At 43.2% G+C, this 26,236-nt stretch overlaps 1 protein-coding gene across 4 annotated transcripts; it reads left to right on the top strand.

The window, feature by feature from the left end:
* Positions 1-22,347, top strand: si:dkey-89b17.4 (zinc finger protein 646). 4 transcript variants are annotated; one of them, XM_021557610.2, is made up of 7 exons: positions 2-246; positions 8,813-11,597; positions 12,140-12,214; positions 12,403-13,521; positions 14,660-15,567; positions 20,210-20,596; positions 20,716-22,346. In XM_021557610.2, exons 2-7 carry the CDS (start codon positions 9,010-9,012, stop codon positions 21,186-21,188), a joined length of 5,550 nt encoding a protein of 1,849 aa, XP_021413285.2. In that variant the 5' UTR covers positions 2-246; positions 8,813-9,009; the 3' UTR covers positions 21,189-22,346. The 4 variants fall into 4 exon arrangements, 3 of the variants coding, with proteins under 3 accessions (XP_021413286.2, XP_021413285.2, XP_021413287.1); XM_021557611.2 differs by lacking the exon at positions 12,140-12,214 and having other exon boundaries at positions 1-246; positions 20,716-22,347; XR_002468046.2 differs by lacking the exons at positions 20,210-20,596; positions 20,716-22,346 and adding an exon at positions 16,580-19,203 and having other exon boundaries at positions 5-246; positions 14,660-16,364.
* Positions 22,348-26,236: the final 3,889 nt, after the last annotated feature.

The raw sequence follows: 26,236 nt of genomic DNA, 5'->3' as shown, positions 1-26,236 counted from the left end.
AAATATAGGTGTTTGATGCAGACTAAAATGTTATTCTGCGCATGATGACGCGCAAAAGTACGTATGCCTCCGCTTCACACGGCTAGCTAGCAGGAAGTATGTTGAATCCGTGGAGAAAAAAATGACCGAAGAACCAAAGTCGGTTGTTGATCTGAAAAAATAACAAGTCTCCTAAATGAGAACGCAAATGCTGCGTTTTTCAGATTCGGCATCATTCGCTCTGGTGCAAAGAACGTCATTAAACGGGTAAGTCGAGTGCGTAAAACGTATAAAAAATATATGTTTTCCATCAATGGGCCAGAGTGTATTTGTCGAGATCTTTGTTGGTTCTAGGCTAGCGCACGTTAGCCAGCAAGCTAACCTTTGCGTGCCACGGTTATTTGGCTTGCTAAGGCATTCATTGAAATAATATGTTCTGTGCAGATAACAAGGGAATATACATACATGTATGCAGAATGTGCATCTTATATTTATTTGCGCTTGCAAAATGTAGAGTTAACGACTTCCGTTTTCCTTGTATTTTTTTTAGCATCGTGGGGGGTACTTAGCTAGGCGGCCGCGCTAGCTAGTTTGTCGGGTCGTTGCAGATTATTACATTAGTTTGCCAGGTCAATTGCTCCTTAAGGTGAAGTAATGTCTCACATTTAGCTACACTTGTATTATAATAACATTTAATATGCATGTATATGATCCGAAGTCATCTCTTTTCACAACTTGACCTAGCTAAAAGGCTAATGTTTGCACAGCTAACTTAGCTAAAACGCGGCTAGCGTACTAGCTAGTTGCAAATAGCTTCTTAGAAAGCAATTTGATGGAAATTTAGTCGTTCTCTTAGATTTTTGTGTAAAGCGAATTCGCATTATATTTAAACATTTTAATAATTCGGTGTTTCAGTTAACTATGCATTTATGAGCAAAATGTCATAGTTTATGCTTTCTCGGTCCTCCGGCCTTGACGTTGCCTAATTTGGGGAGTCGTCCGATGGAAAAGAGCACGGAATGTCTCGCTGATCGGTGGTAAAGATGCCCTGCTTTTGTCCTGAAAATGTTACGCTGTGTGAACTATGTAGAAAATTCAAGCCAAGGTCACGGATCGCGTTAGAATCGCCGCCCACCACAAAATCAGATTATACATTATAAAAATTATTTCGAATTACAGTTTCATGGGCCTCTTTAATATGAAAGAAAAACATTGTATTTGTTGAAATGTAGCTCCAGACCCAATTCGTCCGAGCTCTCAACCAAAACAATGCACGTGTAAACATCGAGTCACACAAAGTAAATGTAAAGATATTAGCAAAAGCAAACGGTGTATGTACAACTATTTGCGCGTTAAATGTAAAGATGGTTGTGATTTCGCTGTTTAAAATAGTTTCTTCTGCTATCAAATGAGTTTCGCTTGTTTTCTAGGCTAACTAGTTACATAATTGTATTTGACAGTTCTTAGACATTGTCATTTTTTGTTTGCATTTAGTTGTAAATGGGAATTAGTCAGTGGTCAGTATTCCAGTTGTTTATGCTTCACCTCCCCATTCTTACGTTTTAATAATTCTGCTACTTGCATCATTCACACCACGTTTGATAATGGCCACTCGAGCTGAAGTGGGCACATTCACATTACATTTTCCTCCCCAAAGAGAACAGAAACTATGGCTTCTGTAGGCCAGAGATTTAAATCGGGTCACTTTTTACACCATGGGCCCATTGTGATTTTTTTTGTTATCATTTGAAAAGACATGCCTTTATTCCAACCTGGGCTCAGCTCAGCAATGAATATGCTTCAAAGTGTAAACAACAGATGACAGACAACCTCAACTGTAGACAAAGTGCTACCCATCTGGTATTTCGCTACACAGATCTTGATTGGCTTGATGAGCCTAGCACATCCAGATGGCCTGTCGTCAGAGCCCTGGGTCAGGGTACCATCCCAGAGGTTATGGGGCTTTCACTTTCACAAGAGAACTGTAAGACTAACCCATGCAGGGTATAAAGTGTGTTCTGTTGAGGTCACTTGACTGCAGGAACAAATACTGGTAGGCCTGTGTCAATACTAGGCCTGTTACTGAAAATGACCAATGTTGCATTTGACCCATTTTTTTTAATTAGAATTGTGTGTACAACTGTAATATCAACCTTGCATTAGCTTATATTTTAGTCCAACATCTCAAATTTGGATGAATTATCACAGAATTTACATAGATTGTGAAATTAGGCATTCCACAAACCTTTGTATTGTCTTTTGTGCTGTAAATGTGCAAACTATAGGTGTGGTTCCCAAGATCCTTCAGGAAGAACTTGGCACACGACACACTGGTCAGCCTGGCGGAAGCGAACACAAGCTGCAAACGTGCCACATCCAATAAAACAAAAGCCATGTCTAAAAGTTCTCACAACACAAGTCCTTAGTTAGCACATATGCCTAAATACAATCAGTAAAACTTTGAATCCACACTGACAACTGTCAGATGATAAATCATGTGTACAAATAAACTATAGACTAATTTGAACAAATGTCCGATTCAAACATTGGCAAAACATAAAGCATTGAATTCTATAAATGTAAGACAACATATATTTTTTAAGTTTGTCGATGCATATTCACAGTTGTAATGACTCCAAAGTAACCTTTATGGTGTCCAAAGAGCTTGTGAACTGATATCATGTTTTCACCCCACAATAAAGCACAAGTGTTGAATGTTAAAAGGGCAGTGCAGTTCAAAATTTGTTTTTTTATCTCACGTTTCCATAAAGGTCAAAATAACACACTGAAATTGTGAAAATTATGATAAAGCCCCTTTTGTGTAAGAGCTGTTTTAAAAATCCTGGAATTTCAGCCTGTTCAGGTGGGATGGAACTTTTGGCCCACAACATGTCACAATGTGATCTGAGTATAATAGACCAATGGCAGTTCATCTGATGTGGATGGGCACTAGACCAGCCTTTCAGGGCTGTGTAGGTAAACATCTTTTAATTTGTGTCTGCCCTAACGGTGGGAGTTGTCGGCAAGGCAGGCAGGAGGGGGAAGATCAGGTGGGAACATTCTAGCCAATGAGAGGGCAGCTACGCGTGTTCAAAACAAACAACTATACAATTTCATTCACTTATCACTAAATTCGTAACAACCTAAACTTTATGAAACTTCAATTTGATCAAATAAGCTCCCCACTTGGTCTGCTTATTGCTGTATTCTCATGTGGACAAATTGACAGGAGTGGAGCCTCGCTTCGCCTGTTCTTCTTACCAGGGGTAGGCAACTAGAGTCAGCTGGAGGGTTTTTGGCGGAGCTGATTGTCGGGGGGCCGGATCATAATAATTTTAAATGCAAATTGACCATAATTTAGCCCACCATGGATGATTTTTGGCCCGCGGGCCACCTGTTTTCGACCCCTGACCTAGACACTTGTGGTGATCTGAGAGGATTGAACAGGTGGAGGAAATATGTCAAAATTCCACCAAGTCTATCAGAGGGCAAGGTAAAGATTTTACCATATTGCCTCTTAGATCTCCAAGTGTCTAGGGCAGAGATATAAACGTTTTACCCTCCCAAGGTCAGGACTACTGCTGGTTTTCTGTTCGACCTGATAATTAATTGCACCCACATGGTGTACCATGTCTAAATCAGTCCCTGATTAGAGGGAAATAATTTTTAAAAGCAGGGTCTAGGGCACTCAAACTAAGCTTTGGACCTTCAAAGCCGGTTCCACTGAATTTTCTTCATGTTCCCCTCTAATCAGGGAGTGATTTTGACTTGGGACACCAGGTGTTGGTAATAAATTAAGTACCAGCAGCCTCCAGACTAGAGGTCGACTGATTTAATTAGGGCCGATTTCAAGTTTTCATAACAATCGGAAATCTGTATTTTTGGGCTCCGATTTGCCGCTAATTTTTATTTTATTATCTTGTTTTGTTTACACCTTTATTTACTCTTTATTTAACTAGGCAAATCAGTTAAGAACACATTCTTATTTTCAATGACGGCCTAGGAACGGGGGGGGTTTAACTGCCTCGTTCAGGGGCGGAAAGACAGATTTTCACATTGTCAGCTCGGGGGATCCAATCTTGCAACCTTACAGTTAACTAGTCCAACGCAATAACGACTTGCCTCTCTCTCTCGTTGCACTCCACAAGGAGACTGTTACACAAATGCAGTAAGCCAAGGTAAGTTGCTAGCTAGCATTACATTTATCTTATAAAAAACTATCAATCATAACTAGTTAACTAGTTAACTACACATGGTTGATGATATTATCTAGCGTGTCCTGTGTTGCATACAAGTATCTGACTGAGCGGTGGCAGGCAGAAGCAGGCGCGTAAATGTAACTTCAGACCGTCCCCTCGCCCATACCCGGGCGCGAACCAGGGACCCTCTGCACACATCAACAACAGTCACCCACGAAGCATCGTTACCCATCGCGCCACAAAAGCTGCGTCTCTTGCAGAGCAAGTGGAACTACTACTTCAAGGTCTCAGAGCAAGTGATGTCACTGATTGAAACGCTATTTAGCGCGCGCTAATTGTGTTTCAAACTTCACTCGCTCTGAGCCTTGGGGTGGTTGTTTCCCTTGCTCTGCATGGGTAACGCTGCTTCGATGTGGTGGCTGTTGTCGTTGTGTTGCTAGTTCGAGCCCAGGGAGGAGCGAGGAGAGGGATGGAAGCTATACTGTTACACTGGCAATACTAAAGTGCCTATAAGAACATCCAATAGTCAAAGGTTAATGAAATACAAATGGTATAGAGGGAAATAGTCCTATAATAACCACAACCTAAAACTTCTTACCTGGGATTATTGTAGACTCATGTTAAAAGGAACCACCAGCTTTCATATGTTCTGAGCAAGGAACTGAAACGTTAGCTTTCTTACAAAGCACATATTGCACTTTTATGTTCTTCTCCAACACTTTGTTTTTGCATTATTTAAACCAAATTGAACATGTTTCATTATTTACTTGAGGCTAAATTGATTTTATTGATGTATTATGTTAAAATGGGTGTTAATTCAGTATTGTTGTAATTGTCATTATTACAAATACATTTTTTAAATTAAATGTATTTATTTTTAAAATTGTCCGATTAATCGGTATCTGCTTTTTTGGTCCTCCAATAATCGGTATCGGCGTTGAAAAATCATAATCGGTCGACCTCTACTCCAGACCCTGTAGGGCAGCATTTCCCAAACTCTGTCTTAGGGCACCCAAGGGAAGTACGTTTTGGTTTTGCCCTACCACTACACAGCTGATTTAAAATTACAAAGCTAGTTGATTATTTGAATCAGCTCTGTAGCGCTAGGGCAAAAACCAAAACGTGCACCCCTTGGGGTCCAGAGGACCGAGCTTGGAAAACCCTGTCGTATGGTCAGAGTTGAGTACCACTGGTCTAGGGGATTTGGGGCTAGGGGTTGGCCCAATCCCAAATTGAACCTTAAACCTTTCGCCCAATGCACTTCTGGAGATCTGAGAGGATTTGATTGGTATAAGCAATATGGTGAAACTTCCCCCTGGCCTATTAGAGGACAAGGTAGAGCTATTGCGATGTTACTTAAAGTACACCTATCAGATCTCCACAAGTTTATAGGGGCCGATTTTTGGATTGGGCTTTTGTTTCTGGACATCGCCTCAATTTCAGGACCATTAAGCATGAAACGCAGAGAATCAGACTGCCGATAGGTACTTATCACAGTGGGAGGCCATTCCTTCTCTTGCTAGAACAAAAGTGGTGCCGACCTGGTAGCGATGAGCATGCCGTTTCTACTTGTAGAATCGCAGTGCTCGTCAGTGGCCAAAAACTTTTAAAAGCTACCCTAACCAGAAACCGTGGATAGATGACAACATTTGCACAAAACTGAAAGTGCGAACCACTGCATTTAACCATGGCAAGGTGACTGGGAATATGGCAGAATAAAAGCTGAGTAGTCTTTTCCCTCTGCAAGGCAATCAAACAGGCAAAATGTCAGTATAGAGACAAAGTGAGTCGTAATTCAATGGCTCAGACGTACTGTATGTGGCAGGGTCTATAGATAATCACAGACTACAAAAGGAAAACCAGCCACCAGCCAGGTCACCAACGTCTTGCTTCCAGACAAGCTAAACACGTTTTTTGCCCGCTTTGAGGATAACACGGTGCCACCGGCGCGGCCCGCTACTAAGGACTGTGGGCTCTCCGTGGCCGACGTAAGACATTTTAAACTTGTTAACCCTTGCAAGGCTGCCGGCCCAGACGGCATCTTTAGCCGCGTCATCAGAGATGCGCATACCAGCTGGCTGGTCAGTTTACGGACATATTCAATCTCCCTGTCCCAATCTGCTGTCCCCACATGCTTCAAGATGGCCACCATTGTTCCTGTACCCAAGAATACAAAGGTAACTGAACTAAATGACTATCGCCCTGTAGCACTCACTTCTGTCATCATGAAGTGCTTTGAGAGACTAGTCAAGGATCATATCACCTCCACCTTACCTGTCACCCTAGACCCACTTCAATTTGCTTACCGCCCCAATAAGTCCACAGACGATGCAATTGCCATCACACTGCACACTGCCCTATCTCATCTGGACAAGAGGAATGAATACCTATTTAAGAATGCTGGTCATTGACTATAGCTCAGCATTCAACACCATTGTACCCTCCAAGCTCATCAATAAGCTTGAGGCCCTGGGTCTCAACCCCGCCCGGTGCAATAAGGTCCTGAACTTCTTGACGGGCCGCCCCCAGGTGTTGAAGGTAGGAAACAACACCTCCACTTCACTGATCCTCAACACTGGGGGCCCACAAAGGTGTGTGCTCAGCCCCCTCCTGTACTCCCTCTTTACCCATGACTGCGTGGCCAAGCACGTATCCAATTCAATCATCAAATTTGCAGACAAACAGTAGCAGGCTTGATTACCAACAATGACGAGACGGCCTACAGGGAGGAGGTGAGGGCTCTGGGAGTGGTGCCAGGAAAATAACCTCTCACTCAACTTCAAAACAAATGAGATGCTCGTGGACTTCAGGAAACAGCAGAGGGAGCACCCCCTGGTCACGGGACAGCACTGGAGAAGGTGGGACGTTAAGTTCCTCGGCGTACACTTCACGAACAAACTGAAATGGTCCACCCACACAGACAGTGTGGTGAAGGCGCAATAGCGCCTCTTCAACCTCAGGAGGCTGAAGAAATGTGGCTCGTCACCTTAAACTTTCAAACTTTTACAGATGCACAATTGAGAGCATCCTGTCGTGGGTTATCACCGCCTGGTATGGCAACTGCACCACACACAACCTTGGGTCTCCAGAGGGTGGTGCGGTCTGCACGACGCATCACCCTGGGCAGACTACCTGCCCTCCAGGACACCTACAGCATGTCACTGGAAGGCCAAAATGATCATCAAGGACAACAACCACCAGAGCCACTGCCTGTTCACCCCGCTATCATCCAGAAGGTGAGGTCAGTACAGGTGCATCAAAGCTGGGACCGAGAGACTGAAAATAGCTTCTATCTCAAGGTCATCACTGTTAAATAGCCATTACTAACACAGAGGCTGCTGCCTATACACACAAATCATTGGCCACTTTAATAAATTAAACACTAGTCACTTTAATATTGTCACTTTAATAATGTTTACATATCTTGCATTACTCAACTCCTATGAATATACTGTATTCTATACTATTCTACTGTATCTTAGTATGTGCCGCTCTGACATTGTTCATCCATATATATTTATATTTTCTTAATTCCATTCCTTTACTTAGATTTGTGTGTATTGGGTATATGTTGTCAAATGGTTAGATATTTCTGCACTGTTGGAACTAGAAGCACAAGTGTTTCACTACACCCGCAATTACATCAGCTAAACACGTGTATGTGACCAATAAAATTTCACTTGGCTTTGAGCCAATCAGAGAGCACAATGCCCCACGTGGGGGAGCCAACAAGAGTGACAAAAATGGCATTTTCTCTCTCCACGGATAAGCCAGTCACACTTCATATGCAATTAGGTTATGGGATGGTAGCTAGCTAAGTGCACAGACGCAATGTACACAACACTAAATACTTCCTCCAAGCTAGCTAACCACTATAGCTAGTATTGATGTTCTAATTAAATCACAATGGATTAGTTTCCACGAAACAGCTTCCTGTGTTAGCTGCCGCGCTAATGCAGTGTCCTTAGCTAGCTAGCTATGTTGTGCTAAACATTTGGCTATGTGCTGGCACTGGGATTATGTAGAGTGAATTGAATTGTTTCTTCATCATCTTGTTAGGTAGTTATCTAGTTGATACTGGCCATTCTACAAAATAGCAACATCAGCGCAACTAGCTAGCTAGCTAACGTTGGAATCTAGACCATAAACTAAGCCAAACACACGGAAATGCATTGCCAAACAACGCTACTGCCTTCTTCTGGTTTGTAGTATTTTAAGGATTTGTGACAGATGACTTCAAGGTCTTTGCTGTGAGATTTACTGCCGACACTCTGTTCAGAAGTGCAAATTACTCTTGGCTGGCATACGGTAAACAATCCTGTGTGTGTTCCTGCTCTTACATGTAGGTATGCTTGATTTACCCTGCCCAGCACCCTTGATAGGTAGAGCTTCAATGTTGGAAACATTTTATTGGTCTGAATGACTGATGCGGCGGATTTTCAACTGGTTTGCTTTTCCCAGACCATTACTATTCCAATGAAGATGTTCTTTGTCATATTTTTGTTGCAGTATAGAATAGATAACCTTTCCACGTTGACAGTGCAAATGGCTAGACGTTCAGTATGTATAATCGTTTCTGGTTTGAGTCTCTTCAAAATGATTTAATGCCTCCTTTGTTTTTCCAATTTCAACAGTGCTCTTCCAGTGCCTGCTCCGTGTCCAGATCCTTCCGGTGCTGCCCTGACGGGGTGGTATTGAATGGCTGAAAGAGAAGACTTTCTTCAGCTCTGGGAAGAAAATGGCTGACGCCACAGAGTCCAAGAGCTAAGACTCTATTTTACCCTTGTCTACTTTTGTTTATTATCTTGAGATTTGAATACCCCTTCCTTAAATGTATACGCCTACTATGGCAATGCATGATATGAGCCGTGTCAAGGGTTTCCCCTGTAAAGAGTGTGATATGGTTTGCCCCAGTACCCCTAGTCTATTAGAACACATGAAGGCTCACTACCAGCAAGAAGAAAATGGGAGGTTTGAGTGTGAGCAATGTGGCCGCATCTATAAGCATGCTGGCAGCCTGGCCAACCATAAGAAATCCCATGAAGTGGGTTCCTTTCAGTGCCCAGTCTGCACCAGAACCCTGCCCAATGCTGTGGCTCTGAAGAACCACCTCCGTATCCACACCCTATCCCCAAGCAGTGCCCAGGCAGAGGAAGACGGTGGTGACGAAGGCGCTGAAGACGGACATGATGAGAGGAACTATGGTCTTGCACAAGACCTGTCTGATGGCTTTGCCCGCAGTCACCTGAACAACAGTGGAATGGGTCATGGTGTGATGTCACATGACCCAGATGATCATAAGAAGTCACCTGTAACCGATGACGCCTGGGATCGTCCATTCAAATGCGATCAGTGTGATAGGACCTACCGCCACCATGGGAGCCTGGTTAATCACAAGAAATGTCATCAGGAAGGGGCGTTCAAGTGCACCGTCTGTTACAAGCAGTTCAACAACCTGGCTGCTCTCAATGGTCATGAGCGAACCCACTCAAAGTTTAAGACTCCTGGAGCATCGATGGTTAACAACATACATGACTCTGTGACTGATCAGCGTTCGTCTGCTCCCCAAACCGATGATGCAGCTAACTGCTTCTGCCACCTGTGCCAGGTAGCTTTGCCCAACAAGAGTGACTTCCAGGAGCACATCCTGTTGCATAATGCAGCCTCCTCTTCACTGGGTCTTTCCCGTAGTTTCCCTGGGATAATGGCGCACAATCTCAGCACTGTCCGCTCCCCAGCATACACACCTGCCCTGGGTGACCCTCTGCCGCTTCCTCCTTTGCCAAATGATAAACGTGGCCCCTTTGACCCAATGCTTGGACCTCCTGTTAATAATCCCATTTACACTTGTGCATACTGTGGGGCTGGGCATCCTGATCTGGAGAGCCTCAAAGTTCATTACCTGACCCATGACCCCCACCCAGGCTCCCATGGTCAGGATGGTATCCTGAACACTGATGGGATTGGCTCTAACTCTAACCCATCACCATCTGGAGAGAGAGTGCAATCTTCTTCTGATGATGGCGAACGTCGTTTCAAGTGTCAGGATTGTGGGAAAAGCTACCGCCATGCTGGAAGCCTGGTCAACCACAAGCGCTCCCACCAGACTGGCCTCTACCAGTGTACCATCTGCTGCAAGCAGTATCCGCACTTGGCAGCCTTGCATAGCCACCTCCGCAGCCATAAGGGAAGAACATCCAACCAATCATCCCTCAACACTGAAGGTGACTGGCTCTCCTCGGAACCCCTGACACTTGACTCTCAGAATAGTTATGTGCAGGAGGGGAGCGGCGCAACCACCCCTATCTCCCTCCCTGGAAATCTTGGTGACGCTGCTCACTTTGTACCTGATGGTGGACACAGCAGTGGTTTGGATTCACTGGAGTTCCATGATCGATTTGATGGCTCCCTTGCCCAGAGCAACTCTGGGCACTCCCCTCTTCCCCAGAACCACCGCCAGGCTGATAGACACATGTGCACTGACTGTGGAGAAATGTATGGAGACATCTCTGGCATCAAGTCTCACATGTGCCCCCAACGGCGACAGAACCAGGGGATGTCCAATGGATTCATGGGAAACATGAGTGGCTACAACAGTCCTGGAGGCGCTGCGCTCCCTTCAGGTGGAGGAAATGTGAAAGAGAGCAATGGACAGCGCTCTCAGTATGGTTCTCAGTCCCATGCCCAAGGAGGGGGGAAAAGGATGAATAAAGAAGATGAAGATGATGGTGAAGTGTACCAGTGCTCGGTGTGTGGAAACCATTATGCCAGCCTCAGAGCTCTGAGGAGCCATCTGCGCAGCCATGCTAACAATCCCACAGGGCCTGGGACTTCGGCACTTTCGCCTAACGGTGAGGCAGACTGGAGGATTATCTGCAGCACCTGTGGCCAGAGCTTCTCCAGAAAGCAAGACCTGTTAAACCACCAACTGATTCATGGGCCACAAAGGTCCGATGCAGCAGCGCAGAGCATGGGGGCCGATCCCACCAATACTAATGGCAAAATGGATGGTGATGGGAGGAATCACATTTGCGTTGACTGTGGCATGTTCTTTGCTGATCGCCATCACCTGATTACTCACCTGTGTCCTGGAAAGGGAAGAGGAGGAGTGCTGAGCAAAGAAGGATTGAATGGCGCTAAAGGGATGACTGGCGGAGACGGAGTTGGTGGCGGCGGAGTTGGAGGACCTGGGGGCAGTCGTGATATGGGAGGACAGGACCGTAGACAACAGATGCCAGATTCAGAGGATCGACCCCACAAATGTGACCAGTGTGGAAGGGGCTACAGGCACCCTTGCTCCCTGCTCAACCACAAGAAATCTCACAAGACCGGAGTCTTCAGATGCCTTGTCTGCCAGAAGCGCTACTACAACCTGCTGGCCCTTAAGAACCACCAGAGGACCCACTTTGATTTAAAAAGGTAAGCTTTTGTTTGATGCTTTTCCCCATTGAGACTTGTTTGTCTTTGTGGGCGTATTAATAACATAAGATCTGTTTGCATAGCTGAATTTGGTCCAAATTTCCAGTTGACATCAATAGGACAGTTTACACTAAAATCTGGATTGTACAGTATCTCTTCCATAGATTGGTTTTTATTTTCTCTGAAATAATGAGATGTGGTATTTTTCATTGTAATAATACTAGATGAGTAAGAATAATCAATTTGCCTGTTGAAGGGCCTCCGCATTGATGTAAAAAAAATAGGCATTCGATTTGTTGAAGAAAACACACCGCTTTTCCCTCACTGTACAGCGGCACAGCTGAAAAACTAACAACATTGTCATTTTAATGTAAGAGTCTACTCTGTGCTACAGTCCAATCTGTAAAGCTAATTTAAAAACAAAACTCCCCTTAAGCAACCCCTAGGAACCCAAGAAATGGCCAGGCCATGACATTTTTGAATCCATTCTAAACGTAAAATGTATTTCTGACTGGTGATTTCCCTTTATTGGCTTGCTACAGCAAGGCTGCCGCTGGCACAGGGAGAAGCGGTCCCCAAGTGGCACCCGATTCCGAAACGATGGCTTTACTTGAATGGTAAATAACTTTCCCCAAATGTGCTTTTATCATCATTACTAAACGTAGCTAGTGCCCATTCAGCCAGTAGGCTTGTCCACTCATGATGTTAGGAGCGAGTTAAGTGGCTGGCAGATCGTGGAATAGGGAAAAGGAGTGCTTACCAATTCCTAACTCATCTTTAATTTGGTCCTACATTTTTTTTGCAGGCACAAGTGTGAGGAGTGTGGGAAGGCCTTCAAGATCCAGAAGCAGCTGGAAAACCACCTTCGGCTCCATGAAGAACACCGAGCAAAGGCTCACGCCCAGCTCGCAAAACTAGGCAATGGAAGGTATCAAGGAGGACCCTCTGGCATGCAGGCCATGAGAGGAGAATCGTCCAAATCCCAGAACCCTGGCATGGGGGAAGTCAAGTATGGACAACAACAACAAGGCTTCAAGCAACCCTACTCAGAGGCTGGCACTTCAAGGGCTCAGAATTTTGATCTACAAGAAGGGGGACGACGACCCTTCGCCTGTGATGAGTGTGGACGGAGCTATCGTCATGCAGGTAGCTTGGCCAATCACAAGAATCTTCACAAAATTGGCGAGTATCACTGCAATGTCTGCAACTCCACTTACCCGAACCGCCTGGCCATGAAAAACCATCTGCGTCTTCATTTTGCCCTCAAGAAGCACACTTGCCAGGAGTGCGGCAAAGGATTCCGTACCCAAAAGCAGCTGACCACCCACCACTCTGCACAGCTCTGCAAGGGGGCTGCAGGTGCTGTTGCTCAAATGGATTACGAGTGTGATGGGTGCTGTGAGGGTTTCGCTACTGCAGACCAGCTGGCTGCACATGACTGCCCTGCTCAGCAGCTCCCTTCGTCCTCTGCCTCCCTCAACAGCTCAAGCCTCAGCATCGATGGGGCTGACCTTGTGCCAGATGAACGCCCCTACAGCTGTGACATCTGCAACTGCTCTTACAAACATGCCAGCAGCCTGCTGAACCACAAGCACACACACAAGACGGGCACTTTTACTTGCACCTACTGCGACAAGCCGTACTCCAACTACATGGCGCTGCGCAACCACATGCGCATTCACACGCAGAAGAAGAGGCACATCTGCCACCACTGTGGGAAAGCATTCCGGCTAGCCAGATTCCTCCGCAATCACCAGAAGGTCCATGAGGAGGGCCACACACGCTTTGGCTGCACCAGCTGCGGGAAGAGCTTCCAGGGGAGGTCAGGCCTGGCGAGGCACCGCTGCGGGGAGAACCAGGTAGGCAAGGAGGGCAGGAGGATGGCCACTGCAAGCACGACAGGGGGAGAAGAGTGCCGGTACACGTGAGTTTTCGTCTGTTGTTTGTGATTCTTGAGTGAAAATAGTGAAGATCATAGGTTTCTACATGTCTATTACAGGTATATGATCTCCAATCCGGCTTCCTTGGGACCATACGTGCACCGGAATTCGGATATTTCTGAAGTTTGGACAGATTGATTAGTGGAGACCAGATAAGTCACCCTGTTTGCTTTCAGTTAGATATACATTCGTTTCCTAGGCTACTATGAATCAGACTTGATTTGATTGTTCAGTTGGATGTTTTATTTTCTGCTTTTACAAAGAATACTGCCATTAATTGATATCAATTCAAACTAGCTGACATAGTATAATAAGTAAGATGTATGATTTGTGTGTTCCTTGTACTTGTTATGAATTGTAGTGCTCCTTTGTTTGTGCCTTCCCTGTCTCTTTTAATAGGTACATTGTACATTTTTAGGTTGTTGGTAGTGTAAACCTAGTTTAGTGGGTTTCTTTGTTTGACAAAGTCAAGGCACAAAAGCTGGTTAAAATGGTAAAAGACCATAGAAGTGAAAAGGTTCTTGTATGTTTGTTTTTTTGTTGTTGCTGATGTTACAGTAAAGACTACATTGATAAAGAGCATAGGTCTACCCTTAGATCCACAGTAAGTATTTGGAGCTTGCTACACTGCACATGCTTTGTTGTCATTTAGTTATTTTATGGGGGTGGGGCAATCTGCACTAAGCCACCATATTTCACCACAGTTGCGGCCAATAAGAAAGTCAGAATCATTTCAATAACTTTGAAAGTGGGATGGAATTGTTGTATCCAAATGTGCAGTGCAGGGAGCCACACATACCTTCTAAGACTCTCAATCAAATAATTGAAAACTAATTTAATGACGATCCATATTCCCCCCCCCCCCTTGTTTCCACCGAAATGTGTCCCCCTTTTTACTATGTGTATAAATTGACTATTTCTTCTTGCAGGACATGGTAAACCACTTAGTCATCTCCAAAGCTTTAAGCCGGATTCCAGATCATATACCTGTACAAATTATTTTGAGATATATAAGTTTTATCTAATGGAAAAGTGGTAACCAGCCAATTAGTTTTGTTAGATTAGTAAAAAATGGACCGCAAGCAGTTACTAATTTCTTCTTTTTCTATTCTCTCTCCACAGATGTGACCAGTGTGGCCGCTCCTACGCCCATGCCAGCTCCCTCCTCAACCACAAAAACACCCACACCGTCGGCATTTACCACTGTGCTGTGTGCCTCAAGACCTATTCCAACCTCCTGGCCCTCAAGAACCACCGGCGCATCCATTCAGAGATTCGGCGTCACCGCTGCCCAGAATGCGGCAAGGCTTTCCGTGTCTCCTCCCAGCTCAACAGCCACCGTCGTGTCCACCTAAAGGAGAGGGAGCTAACTTGTGGCCCCTGCCAGCGCAGCTTCCCCAGCCAGGCCAGCTTCCGGCTCCACCAGGAGATCTCTCACGGCCAAGCCCCCAGGCCCCCCCAGCAGAAACAGGCCAGGGCTGGGGGAGCCTCTGGGGGCACATCCGGGGGCGGGAGCTCAGGCCTTAACTGGGACTCCGGCCTGGATCTCACGCTGTTGCAGGCCCAAGGACTGGTCCCCAATGGACTACCCAAAATGAACTCCCTGTCCTTCCAAGGCCCCAGTGGCAGCAGGAGCCGTGGGGCGACGGGGACCAAGTCGCACGTCTGCAACCAGTGCGGCCGCGGCTACCTCCACGCCAGCTCCCTCCTCAACCACAAAAACAGTCACAAAACAGGCGCCTACTTCTGTAACTCCTGTCAGAAGGAGTTTCCCAACCTGATGTCCCTCAAGAACCACCGGCGTATTCACACTGAGCCCAAACGTTTCCAGTGCCCCGACTGTGGAAAGTCCTTCCGTGTGTCCACCCAGCTCATCTGCCACAGGCGCATCCACACCAAGGAAAAGCCCTTTTCCTGCCAGCAATGCGACAAGCGCTTCTCCAGCAAGTCCAACCTGCGCCACCATCAGAAGGTGCACTGGAGCAGCTCAGCGCCCCCCACCATGGCCATGGGCGCTGCCAGCTTCTTGGGTATGCCCTCAGGCCCATTTCTATAAGTATGGGTGGGGGGTGGGGGTGCTAGTGTGAGATGCATTGAAATGCCAAGGTTTTAGAGGTGCCAAAACTCTTAGTCCCCTTCCTTCTCATTCACCACCATCTCGCTCTTGTTGTATAGTGTGAGGTTTATATCTGTATATTTTCACAGAACAGATGATGTGTTTTAGAGACCCAGGCCCTGCATGCAACCTGAGACCAGGGAGGGTAGAGGGGGAGAGGACTGACTTGGCATGGACGACATCTACACTGGTTAAGACAGTCTGGTGGCAAAAGCTTCCCCCATCTGCTTCATCCCAACCAGCATGGCTACTCTTGCTTGCATTCACTCGATGGCCTTTGCTAGGGGACAAGAACCCATTCGCCTGTAATGGTACACAAGGATTACTGCTCACTCAGTGTAGGATGCGTGCTAGACTTCTCTGTTCGGCCCTTTAGAAACCTTAATGATATACTGTTGTCATAGCCCCTGTTGCATGTTGCACAGTAGATGATTGTAGATTTCTCTGTGTTTTATTGACAGTTAAGCCCCAGTGTCAAAGTTACAGCAAACCTGGCACATTAGGAAGAACATCCTTATGCCATGCCAAGAGTGTGGCGTGAAGCTCACCAAGTCAACCACATTGATGAATTTGACCAATGTTAAGGTTTTCTTTGTGGCATCTTTGCAGTTTGAATGCATTGCACATCACGACATCCCATTCCATATCTGTTGATTTTGGATAAAGCCTTTGCATGCGGCCTTTGTCCTGTTCTACAAAACATCTTAAACAGTAAGACATTTTTTTATTTCAAACAGTATCTCTGAGGTGAGCAATATGTTGGAACCAAGAGTGGAGATGTACTTTGGCATTGTAAAAATGTAGTTTTAACGGTGAATTAATGCAGTGGATGGAGATGTCACATTTCTGTAATATAGAACTGACCTGAGGGTGTATTGCTCTCTTGTGAGGTTCTAATCGTTTTCTAACTTGTGTGTTTCTTGCAGCACGAAGATGAGCTTCAAACCTTATTATTCTGCAGATGACAGCAATGCTCTTTATCGGTTGCTTCTTTCTGGCATCACATTTGTGTATTCCTCCTAATATTTAAAAAAAAATAATAATAATGTTTCTGGGCACCCATATTTTAAACACTGCGCCTAACTAGTAAACATGTATAGACAATAAGTTGTGGTTTTAAAAAAAAAAAAAAAGGAAAAAAAAGGAAAGAAAATGTATATTGTTAGGCCCATGCCGGCATTTGGTTTTATCCTGTATCGTAATCGTACTTCTGACTGTATTATTTACAGTTGACTTTTATAAAACAGATCATTGTAGAATGCATTTATTTATATTAACACTTGTAATGGAAAACGCTAGTCTTAGGATCTCTGTTTAGGAGCTGTGTTGTAACCACCCCCTTTCCTTACACTTACCCCTGACTATTCATCCTGTATGTATAATTGACATGGAGTCAAGTATGAAGGACTCCCAAAGAACACTTGTTACAGTACTCCTCCATGTTGTCTCAATTTGTTATGGTTTTACAAAAAAAAAAAGAAAGTCCCTTGTACAATAAACGGGGAACTTGTATAATGTGTGTTTTTGATTGCAGTACAAAGATTTAAGGAATTATTTCTGAAGTGATGTTGTGACCGTCTCCCCTCAAGTCAGACTGGACTTCCTTTTGTTTCACAAAAAGCTCACACTCAAAAGGGATGACTTTGTGAATTGTTTGTGCGTTCAGTCCTCATTCTCTTTAAGTTTTTGTTACACCTTAATCGTAACCCTTGTATTTATTAGTATTTCTTTTATTTAATTGCGTTTTGACTATTCAAAGGTCTGTGTGAACACCTTTTACTGGGAGCGCTGGTGCTAGTAAGTGAAATATAAAGTGACAGTGAAGTGATTTTTAAGAGCAATGTGCTAACTAGACCACAGGACAACTAACTATATTTTAATTGTTTTCTCCAGAATTGGTTAAAAGTGGACACTTCCAACCATCATTACGGTTAGATTAGAAAGGATTAGGTTTGAACAACTATAATGAATCATTTTCAGTTCTAACTTTTTTGTTTCATACATGTATGTAATGCCTACTACACACTTTTATAAACTATGTTTTCATAATTCATTTCTTAACAAAACCTGTCCATATTATAACCCCTAATGCTGAGTACTGAAAATAAATAGTTGGAAAACAAGTCAAGAACATTGTGGTGAATCAATTGTCCTTTAACTCCACGCTTTTAATGTACTTTTGAAAGTGTTGTGTTTAAATAATCAACTTGTTTTCACACAGGCCATTTTTAACCTGTGAAGGTGAAATCAACCTGGGTTAACTCGACCTTGTTAAAGACCTGGCTTGAACATTTTCACTTCAGTGAATTGGTCAACTTAAAATGTGTCTAGTTGAGGGGCCAAATAATTGACCTGTTTGAGGATATGTAAGGAAGGGGGGTATACAATTGCAGATCTTTAAGCAAATGATGTAGACTGCGGATGAAGTTTGATCATGTTATTTACCTTGTTGCCTTTGGAAAGGCTGGTGCCCTCATCATACACCTAGGCCGTTGCTGATATTTTTTCCACTAAATGTTATTTTGACCAATCACATCAGATCTTATTCAGAGCTGATCTATATTAGATAAAATGGCAATTAGTGGAGAAAAAGATTGGCATAAGGCTCCCTGTATAAACACAGCCCTAGAGGATTTGACCTCTTGTCATTTTCAGTCATTTGCTCATGTTAGTCCAAACAATAAGGAAATGGACACTAATGCACCTATATGTAATCTTTAAGGTACAATCTTTGAATGCATTCCATTATCTTGATGCTAGAATATTTGTTTGTTTTATGCAACACACAATCACAATAATATTGAGTTTACAATGTGGTTGTTGAAAATATACCTTAATTTATAATCAACCAAATGCGTTTAGAGCTCTTTCATCCTTGGAAGAAGAATATCCTCAAACTCCTTTCTTTAGTTTTTCCACTTAGCTGATGTTTAGACCAACCTCATTTTTCCACGTAGGGTTTTTTACATTTTTTATTAACCCAGTCAAGTCTGAGTGTGCATATTTGCCGCTAGTTAGCTTAGCACGCTAACATAGTGTCCATATGGAATCTGTTGAGCTGATGCCAACGTCTAGCAACCACAGTGCATTTCTATTACATGTTTTTCAAGAGTGTGGTCACTATACACGTTGGATGGAGTGTCTGCGTGGTGGTGAAGTGTGTTTTTGGATGTCTACTTTTGTTCAATTGCTTCCTATAAGCTCTTAGATTAATATGTTAAACTAACAAGTGGCTGCTCAAATTAATGACATAAAATATTTTTGTCTGGGTTGATTAAGGAACAGTCAAGTATTTGTAGAAACCAAATGAAATCGTTTTTTTAGTAAATTGTCCTACGGGTTGTAGAATCAACATTGCAATATTGCAATTTTTGTGTATTTGTCACCATGAATATGAAACTAGCCCAGATATTGAAGACACAAATCTCTCACCCGTAATCTTACACATGTAACTCTGACCTGTTCCATATTTGTTTTGTTTTCATGTACATTTCGTCTTTTATATATGCATGATAGTTTGTGCTTAATAAAGATCCACCCGTGTTGAATATAATTAACTGTAGCTATACATTTGTTCCCAAATTGAGACATCAGATTCTTCCACCAAATTCAAAGGTTTACAAGGCTTTGTAAACGACCAAATGAAATACTGGTTGCTAGTGGAAATGCATAAATAACCCATATACCTGCAGTGTACAGTGGGAGAATGACATTTACAACACATGTAGCCTCACCGTTTGACTCAAAGCTCAGTACGCCATCAGTGTAGGGAAGGCCAATTTGATTTGCCCAATGGTTTGATTGTATATTGAAAAGGCTCAGGTGAATTGCCCGAAAAACAATTTATTGTTAAAGGTGCTATCTGTAACATTTCAGTGATATTTTTGACTCCCTCTCTGATTTTGAAGAATATGACATAAGTCCAAAATATTATTTTGTAGACGCAATATTGTTGGGCTTTCAACTTCTAAAAAGTAGAACCAATATTGAATCAAGAAGACGCTGCATTTTGTATAAACTGAGGGTAGCCATGACGTGCCACTCTGACAGTTCTTTTTGTTTTTGTCTCAATTAATAGTATTAATTTATTACTACTGATATATTAAGATCTATGTGCATGTGGAAATGTTACGGAATGCACCTTTAATTGTTGAAGAATTATTGATGAAGCTGTTTCTAATGCAGCTTTCACATTAGTTCCCAGTGGAAAATTTCACTTGTCCAAGTCGAAATTACAAGTACAGAGACATTTTTGTTACCTAAGTTGTGACGTTTCACCACTGACCTTTTACCTTTGACAACAAATCTGTTTTTTATAATTACAACCTTATCATTATGTATAATGTAGCTAGTCTGACCATATTGTGGATGTTAAGCAAGCTAGCTTACTTCATTAAGAATTGTTCCAACTTCAAAAGAACTGAACACAACCATGTCGGGCTTATGACTTCCCAGTTTCCCCATTTCCCCGAGCATGTGAAGCCAGCATGAATGTTTATACAAACGGAAATATTAGAATTATGGCATGACACAATTCCTACATTTTACATTTTCAGGTCATCCACCAATTGGCGCAAGGAGACCACCCAAGTCGCATGTCTGTGACCAGTGCGGCCGTGGTTACCGCCATGCCGGATCCCTCCAGAACCACAAGAACGTCCACAAGACAGGTGCCTATTTCTGCAGCTCTTGTCAGAAGGAGTTCTCCAACCTGATGGCTCTCAAGACCCATCGGCGCATCCACACTGAGGTCAAACGCCACCGGTGCTCAGATTGTGGAAAGGCCTTTCGTGCTCCTAGCCAACTCATCGTCCACCAGCGCATTCACACCCAGGAGAAGCCCTTCTCCTGCCAGCAATGCGCCAAACGCTTCTCCAGCAAGTCCAACCTACGCCACCACATGAAGTTGCACTGGAGCGGCTCAGCTCCTCCCAGTTTCCTGGGTATGCGCTCAAGCCCATTTCTATAGGTGGGGGAAGGGAAAGTGCCGCTGTGATATACATTGAAAAGCCAAGGTTTCTGGAAGTGTGGTTTAATACAAGTTCAACGTTTACATTTTCAGGTAAACCGGTAATTGGTGTGGGGGCCAAATCGTACGTCTGTGACCAGTGTGGCCGTGCTTACCGTCACGCTAGCTCCCTCCTCAACCACAAGACCATCCACAAGACAGGCGTTTATTTCTGCACCTCCTGTCAAAAGGAGTTTCACAATCTGAACGCCCTCAAGAACCACCGGCGCATCCATGCGGAGACCAAGCGCTACGAGTGCCCGGAGTGCGGAAAGTTCTTCCGTGTGTCCACCCAGCTCATAATCCACCGGCGCATCCACACCAAGGAGAAACCCTTCTCCTGCCAGCAGTGTGACAAGCGCTTCTCCAGCAATTCCAACCTGCGTCACCACATGAAGTTGCATTGGGGCAGCTCAGCGCGACCTGTGCGCACCAATGTGTCTGTGGCTGCTACCAGTGCCACCCTCTTGGCTCTGCCTCAGACCCATATTTATACAAAGTGGGGGTGGGGAAAGGGGAAGCATTGAAATGCCAAGGTTCTGGAGGTGCCAAAACTCTTCTTCACCCTCCTTCTCATTCACCACCATCCCCTATTTTGTTATAGACTGTGATAGAGCAGGTTATGTGGTTTAGACGCACGCACAAGGCAATGCGACCCCAGACAAGGGGAAAAAGTGGGCTTGACATGGACACTATCTACACTGGTTAGGATACAGGTTGCAAAATCTTCACCCATCCAATCAGTTAGCTGTGCTTTACTGCATTCACTCGTTGGCCTTTGCTAGTGTACAACAACCCTTCTGCCTGCAATGGTACACCAGGATTACTGGTATATAAAAAAGTCAATATTAAGGTTTTGGGATTGTTCCTTTTTGACTGCTGCACATCAAAACATCTCATCTGTTAATCTTCAGTGAAGCCTTTGCTTGCGGCTTTTGTTGTGTCATACAGCATAAAAGATATTGAAGAGTAACTCGTGGATTTTAAACATATGCGCGCAATATGTTGGATTGAAGAGTTGAGATGTACTTTGACATTTTACATTGTAAAGATTGAGTGTTAATGGTGAATGTAGTCATATAGAACTAGCCTGTGATATAGAATATAGAACTGACCTGTAATATAGAATATAGAACTGACCTGAGGGTGTATTGCTCTCTTGTGAGGCTCTAATCGTTTTCTAGCTTGTGTGTTTCTGGCAGCACGAAGCTGAGCTTCAAACTTGTATTATTCTGCAGATGACGACAATGCTCTTAATGGGTTGCTACTGTCTGACATAACATTTATGTATTCCTCCCATTATTTCAAAATGGCTCTTGGCCCCAACATTTTAAACACTGCTCCTAGCCAGCAAGCGCGTATAGATGATAAAAAAAAACTTGGATAAAAAAATAAAGAAATGTATATTGTTGGGCCGGTGCCTGCATTTGGTTTAACATGTATCATAATTATACATCTGACTGTATTATTCACGGTATGGCTTTTATAACTCATTATAGTATGCTTTAGGATCTCTCAGTTTAGGAGACGTGTTGTAACCACCCCTTGTCCTTACACTTACTCCAGACCATTCATCATGTACAGTTGTAGTCTAAAAGTTTACATACACTTAGGTTGGAGTCATTAAAACTCGTTTTTCAACCACTCCACACATTTCTTGTTAACAAACTATAGTTTTGGCAAGTCGGTTAGGACATCTACTTTGTGCATGACACAAGTCATTTTTCCAACAATTTTTTACAGACAGATTATTTCACTTATAATTCACTGTATCACAATCACTAAATCATACACTAAGTTGGCTGTGCCTTTAGACAGCTTGGAAAATTCCAGAAAATTGTGTCATGGCTTTAGAAGCCTCTGATAGTTGAAATCATTTGAGTCAATTGGAGGTGTATCTGTGGATGTATTTCAAGGCCTATCTTTCAAGGCCTACCAAACTCAGTGCCTCTTTGCTTGACATCATGGGAAAATCTAAAGAAATCAGCCAAGACCTCAGAAAAAAAATTGTAGACCTCCACAAGTCTGGTTCATCCTTGGGAGCAATTTCCAAACACCACGTTCATCTGTACAAACAATAGTATGCAAGTATAAACACCATGGGACCACACAGCCGTCATACTGCTCAGGAAGGAGAGGCGTTCTGTCTCCTAGAGAGGAATGTACTTTGGTGCAAAAAGTGCAAATCAATCCCAGAACAACAGCAAAGGACCTTGTGAAGATGCTGGAGGAAACAGGTACAAAAGTATCTATATCTACAGTAAAACGAGTCCTATATCGACATCGGCAAGGAAGAAGCCATTGCTCCAAAACCGCCATAAAAAAATCCAGACTATGGTTTGCAACTGCACATAGGGACAAAGATCGTACTTATTGGAGAAATGTCCTCTGGTCTGATGAAACAAAAATAGAACCGTTTGGCCATAATGACCATCATTATGTTTGGAGGAAAAAGGGGGAGGCTTGCAAGCCTAAGAACACCATCCCAACTGTGAAGCATGGGGGTGGTAGCATCATGTTGTGGGGGTGCTTCACAAAATAGATAACATCATGAGGATGGAAAATTATGTGCATATATTGAAGCAACATCTCAAGACACCAGTCAGGAAGTTAAAGCTTGGTCGCGAATGGGTCTTCCAAATGGACAATGACCCCAAGCATACTTCCAAAGTTGTGGCAAAATGTCTTAAGGACAACAAAGTCAAGGTATTAGAGTGGCCATCACAAAGCTCTGACCTCAATCCTATAGAACATTTGTGGGTAGAACTGAAAAAGTGTGTGCGAGCAAGGACGCCTACAAATCTGACTCTGTTACACCAGCTCTGTCAGGAGAAATGGGCCAAAATTCACCCAACTTATTGTGGGAAGCTTGTGGAAGGCTACCCGAAAGGTTTGACCCGAGTTAAACAATTAAAAGGCAATGCTACCAAACACTAACTTCTGACCCACTGGGAATGTGATGAAATAAATAAAAGCTGAAATAAATCATTCTCTCTACTATTATTCTCACAATTTACATTCTTAAAATAAAGTGGGGATCGTAACTGACCTAAAACAGGGAATTTTTACTTGGATTAAATGTCAGGAATTGTGAAAAACTGAGTTTAAATGTATTTGGCTAAGGTGTATGTAAACTTCTGACTTCAACGGTATGTATAATTGACATGGATTCAAGGATGAAGGACTCTTTGACATTTTAAATTGACTGTACTTCCTTAAGTTTCCCTTGTACAATAAACAGGGAGCTGCTATGTGTGTTTTGATTGCAGTATGAAGTCTAAGGAAGATTAAGGATTATTGCTGACATGTTTGCCTTTTGAGTGATGTGTCTGTCTTCCCTCAACTCAGACTGGACACTTCTGTTTCACACACACACAAAAAAAACACAAACGGATAACTTTGTAAAAGTTTAGTGCATTTATGTTAAGATTGTTACTCTTGTATTGTAACCTTTGTATTCATTCATTAGCTAGTATTTCCATATACAATTGTGTTATATTCAACTATTCAAAGCTCTGTGTGAACGTATTTTACTGGGAGTACTGCTAGTAAGTGAAATATAAAGTCACTGTATTGATTTAGGAGTAATGTGATAAAACTAGACCAGAGAACAACTGTATATTTTAGTTATACCTGAAAATAGTATGCAAAATGGACACTTGAACCTTCATTACAGCTAGTTTAGAAATAATTGCTTTTAACAAGTTTTAATTTAAAGTTCTTACTTTTTGTAGTATATATGTAATGCTTACTATACACTTTTATAAACTGTTTTGATTATACATTTCTTAACAAAACTTGTCCATATTATAACCCCTAATGCGGAGTACTGAAAATAAAAGCTGGAAAAATGTGTTGTGAATCGCAATTGTCCTTCAGCTCCTCACACTTTGTATGTATTTAAGTTTTAAACAGTCACAATTTTTTTGAAGGTTGCTTCAATATTTCCAGGACTCCCACAGTATTTCATTGCTATAATCATGAACTGTTAAAAGCAGGGTTAAAGTAGGCCTGTTTTGGGGGCTCTTTTCTATGACAGTGCATTCCCTTCAGTCAGGAAGGCCTGTCATAGAAAAAAGAACAAATACAGTGCCTTGCCAAAGTATTCAGCCCCCTTGAACTTTGCGACCTTTTGCCACATTTCAGGCTTCAAACATAAAGATATAAAACTGTATTTTTTTGTGAAGAATCAACAACAAGTGGGACACAATCATGAAGTGGAACGACATTTATTGGATATTTCAAACTTTTTTAACAAATCAAAAACTGAACAATTGGGCGTGCAAAATTATTCAGCCCCCTTAAGTTAATACTTTGTAGCGCCACCTTTTGCTGCGATTACAGCTGTAAGTCGCTTGGGGTATGTCTCTATCAGTTTTGCACATCGAGAGACTGACATTTTTTCCCATTCCTCCTTGCAAAACAGCTCGAGCTCAGTGAGGTTGGATGGAGAGCATTTATGAACAGCAGTTTTCAGTTCTTTCCACAGATTCTCGATTGGATTCAGGTCTGGACTTTGACTTGGCCATTCTAACACCTGGATATGTTTATTTTTGAACCATTCCATTGTAGATTTTGCTTTATGTTTTGGATCATTGTCTTGTTGGAAGACAAATCTCCGTCCCAGTCTCAAGTCTTTTGCAGACTCCATCAGGTTTTCTTCCAGAATGGTCCTGTATTTGGCTCCATCCATCTTCCCATCAATTTTAACCATCTTCCCTGTCCCTGCTGAAGAAAAGCAGGCCCAAACCATGATGCTGCCACCACCATGTTTGACAGTGGGGATGGTGTGTTCAGCTGTGTTGCTTTTACGCCAAACATAACGTTTTGCATTGTTGCCAAAAAGTTCAATTTTGTTTTCATCTGACCAGAGCACCTTCTTCCACATGTTTGGTGTGTCTCCCAGGTGGCTTGTTGCAAACTTTAAACAACACTTTTTATGGATATCTTTAAGAAATGGCTTTCTTCTTGCCACTCTTCCATAAAGGCCAGATTTGTGCAATATACGACTGATTGTTGTCCTATGGACAGAGTCTCCCACCTCAGCTGTAGATCTCTGCAGTTCATCCAGAGTGATCATGGGCCTCTTGGCTGCATCTCTGATCAGTCTTCTCCTTGTATGAGCTGAAACTTTAGAGGGACGGCCAGGTCTTGGTAGATTTGCAGTGGTCTGATACTCATTCCATTTCAATATTATCGCTTGCACAGTGCTCCTTGGGATGTTTAAAGCTTGGGAAATCTTTTTGTATCCAAATCCGGCTTTAAACTTCTTCACAACAGTATCTCGGACCTGCCTGGTGTGTTCCTTGTTCTTCACGATGCTCTCTGCGCTTTTAACGGACCTCTGAGACTATCACAGTGCAGGTGCATTTATACGGAGACTTGATTACACACAGGTGGATTGTATTTATCATCATTAGTCATTTAGGTCAACATTGGATCATTCAGAGATCCTCACTGAACTTCTGGAGAGAGTTTGCTGCACTGAAAGTAAAGGGGTTGAATAATTTTGCACGCCCAATTTTTCAGTTTTTGATTTGTTAAAAAAGTTTGAAATATCCAATAAATGTCGTTC

This window comes from Oncorhynchus mykiss, chromosome 13 (assembly GCF_013265735.2).
Source record: "Oncorhynchus mykiss isolate Arlee chromosome 13, USDA_OmykA_1.1, whole genome shotgun sequence".
Taxonomy (NCBI): Eukaryota; Metazoa; Chordata; class Actinopteri; order Salmoniformes; family Salmonidae; genus Oncorhynchus; species Oncorhynchus mykiss.
Note: the sequence above shows the minus strand (reverse complement) of the source record. Positions and strands in the feature narration are given on the sequence as shown.

Coding starts and splice junctions, on each gene's coding strand:
- si:dkey-89b17.4 (XM_021557610.2), top strand. CDS start 9,010: ATGTATACGCCTACTATGGCAATGCATGATATGAGCCGTGTCAAGGGT. Junction 15,568..20,209: donor GGGCGCTGCCAGCTTCTTGG/GTATGCCCTCAG, acceptor TTACATTTTCAG/GTCATCCACCAATTGGCGCA. Junction 20,597..20,715: donor AGCTCCTCCCAGTTTCCTGG/GTATGCGCTCAA, acceptor TTACATTTTCAG/GTAAACCGGTAATTGGTGTG.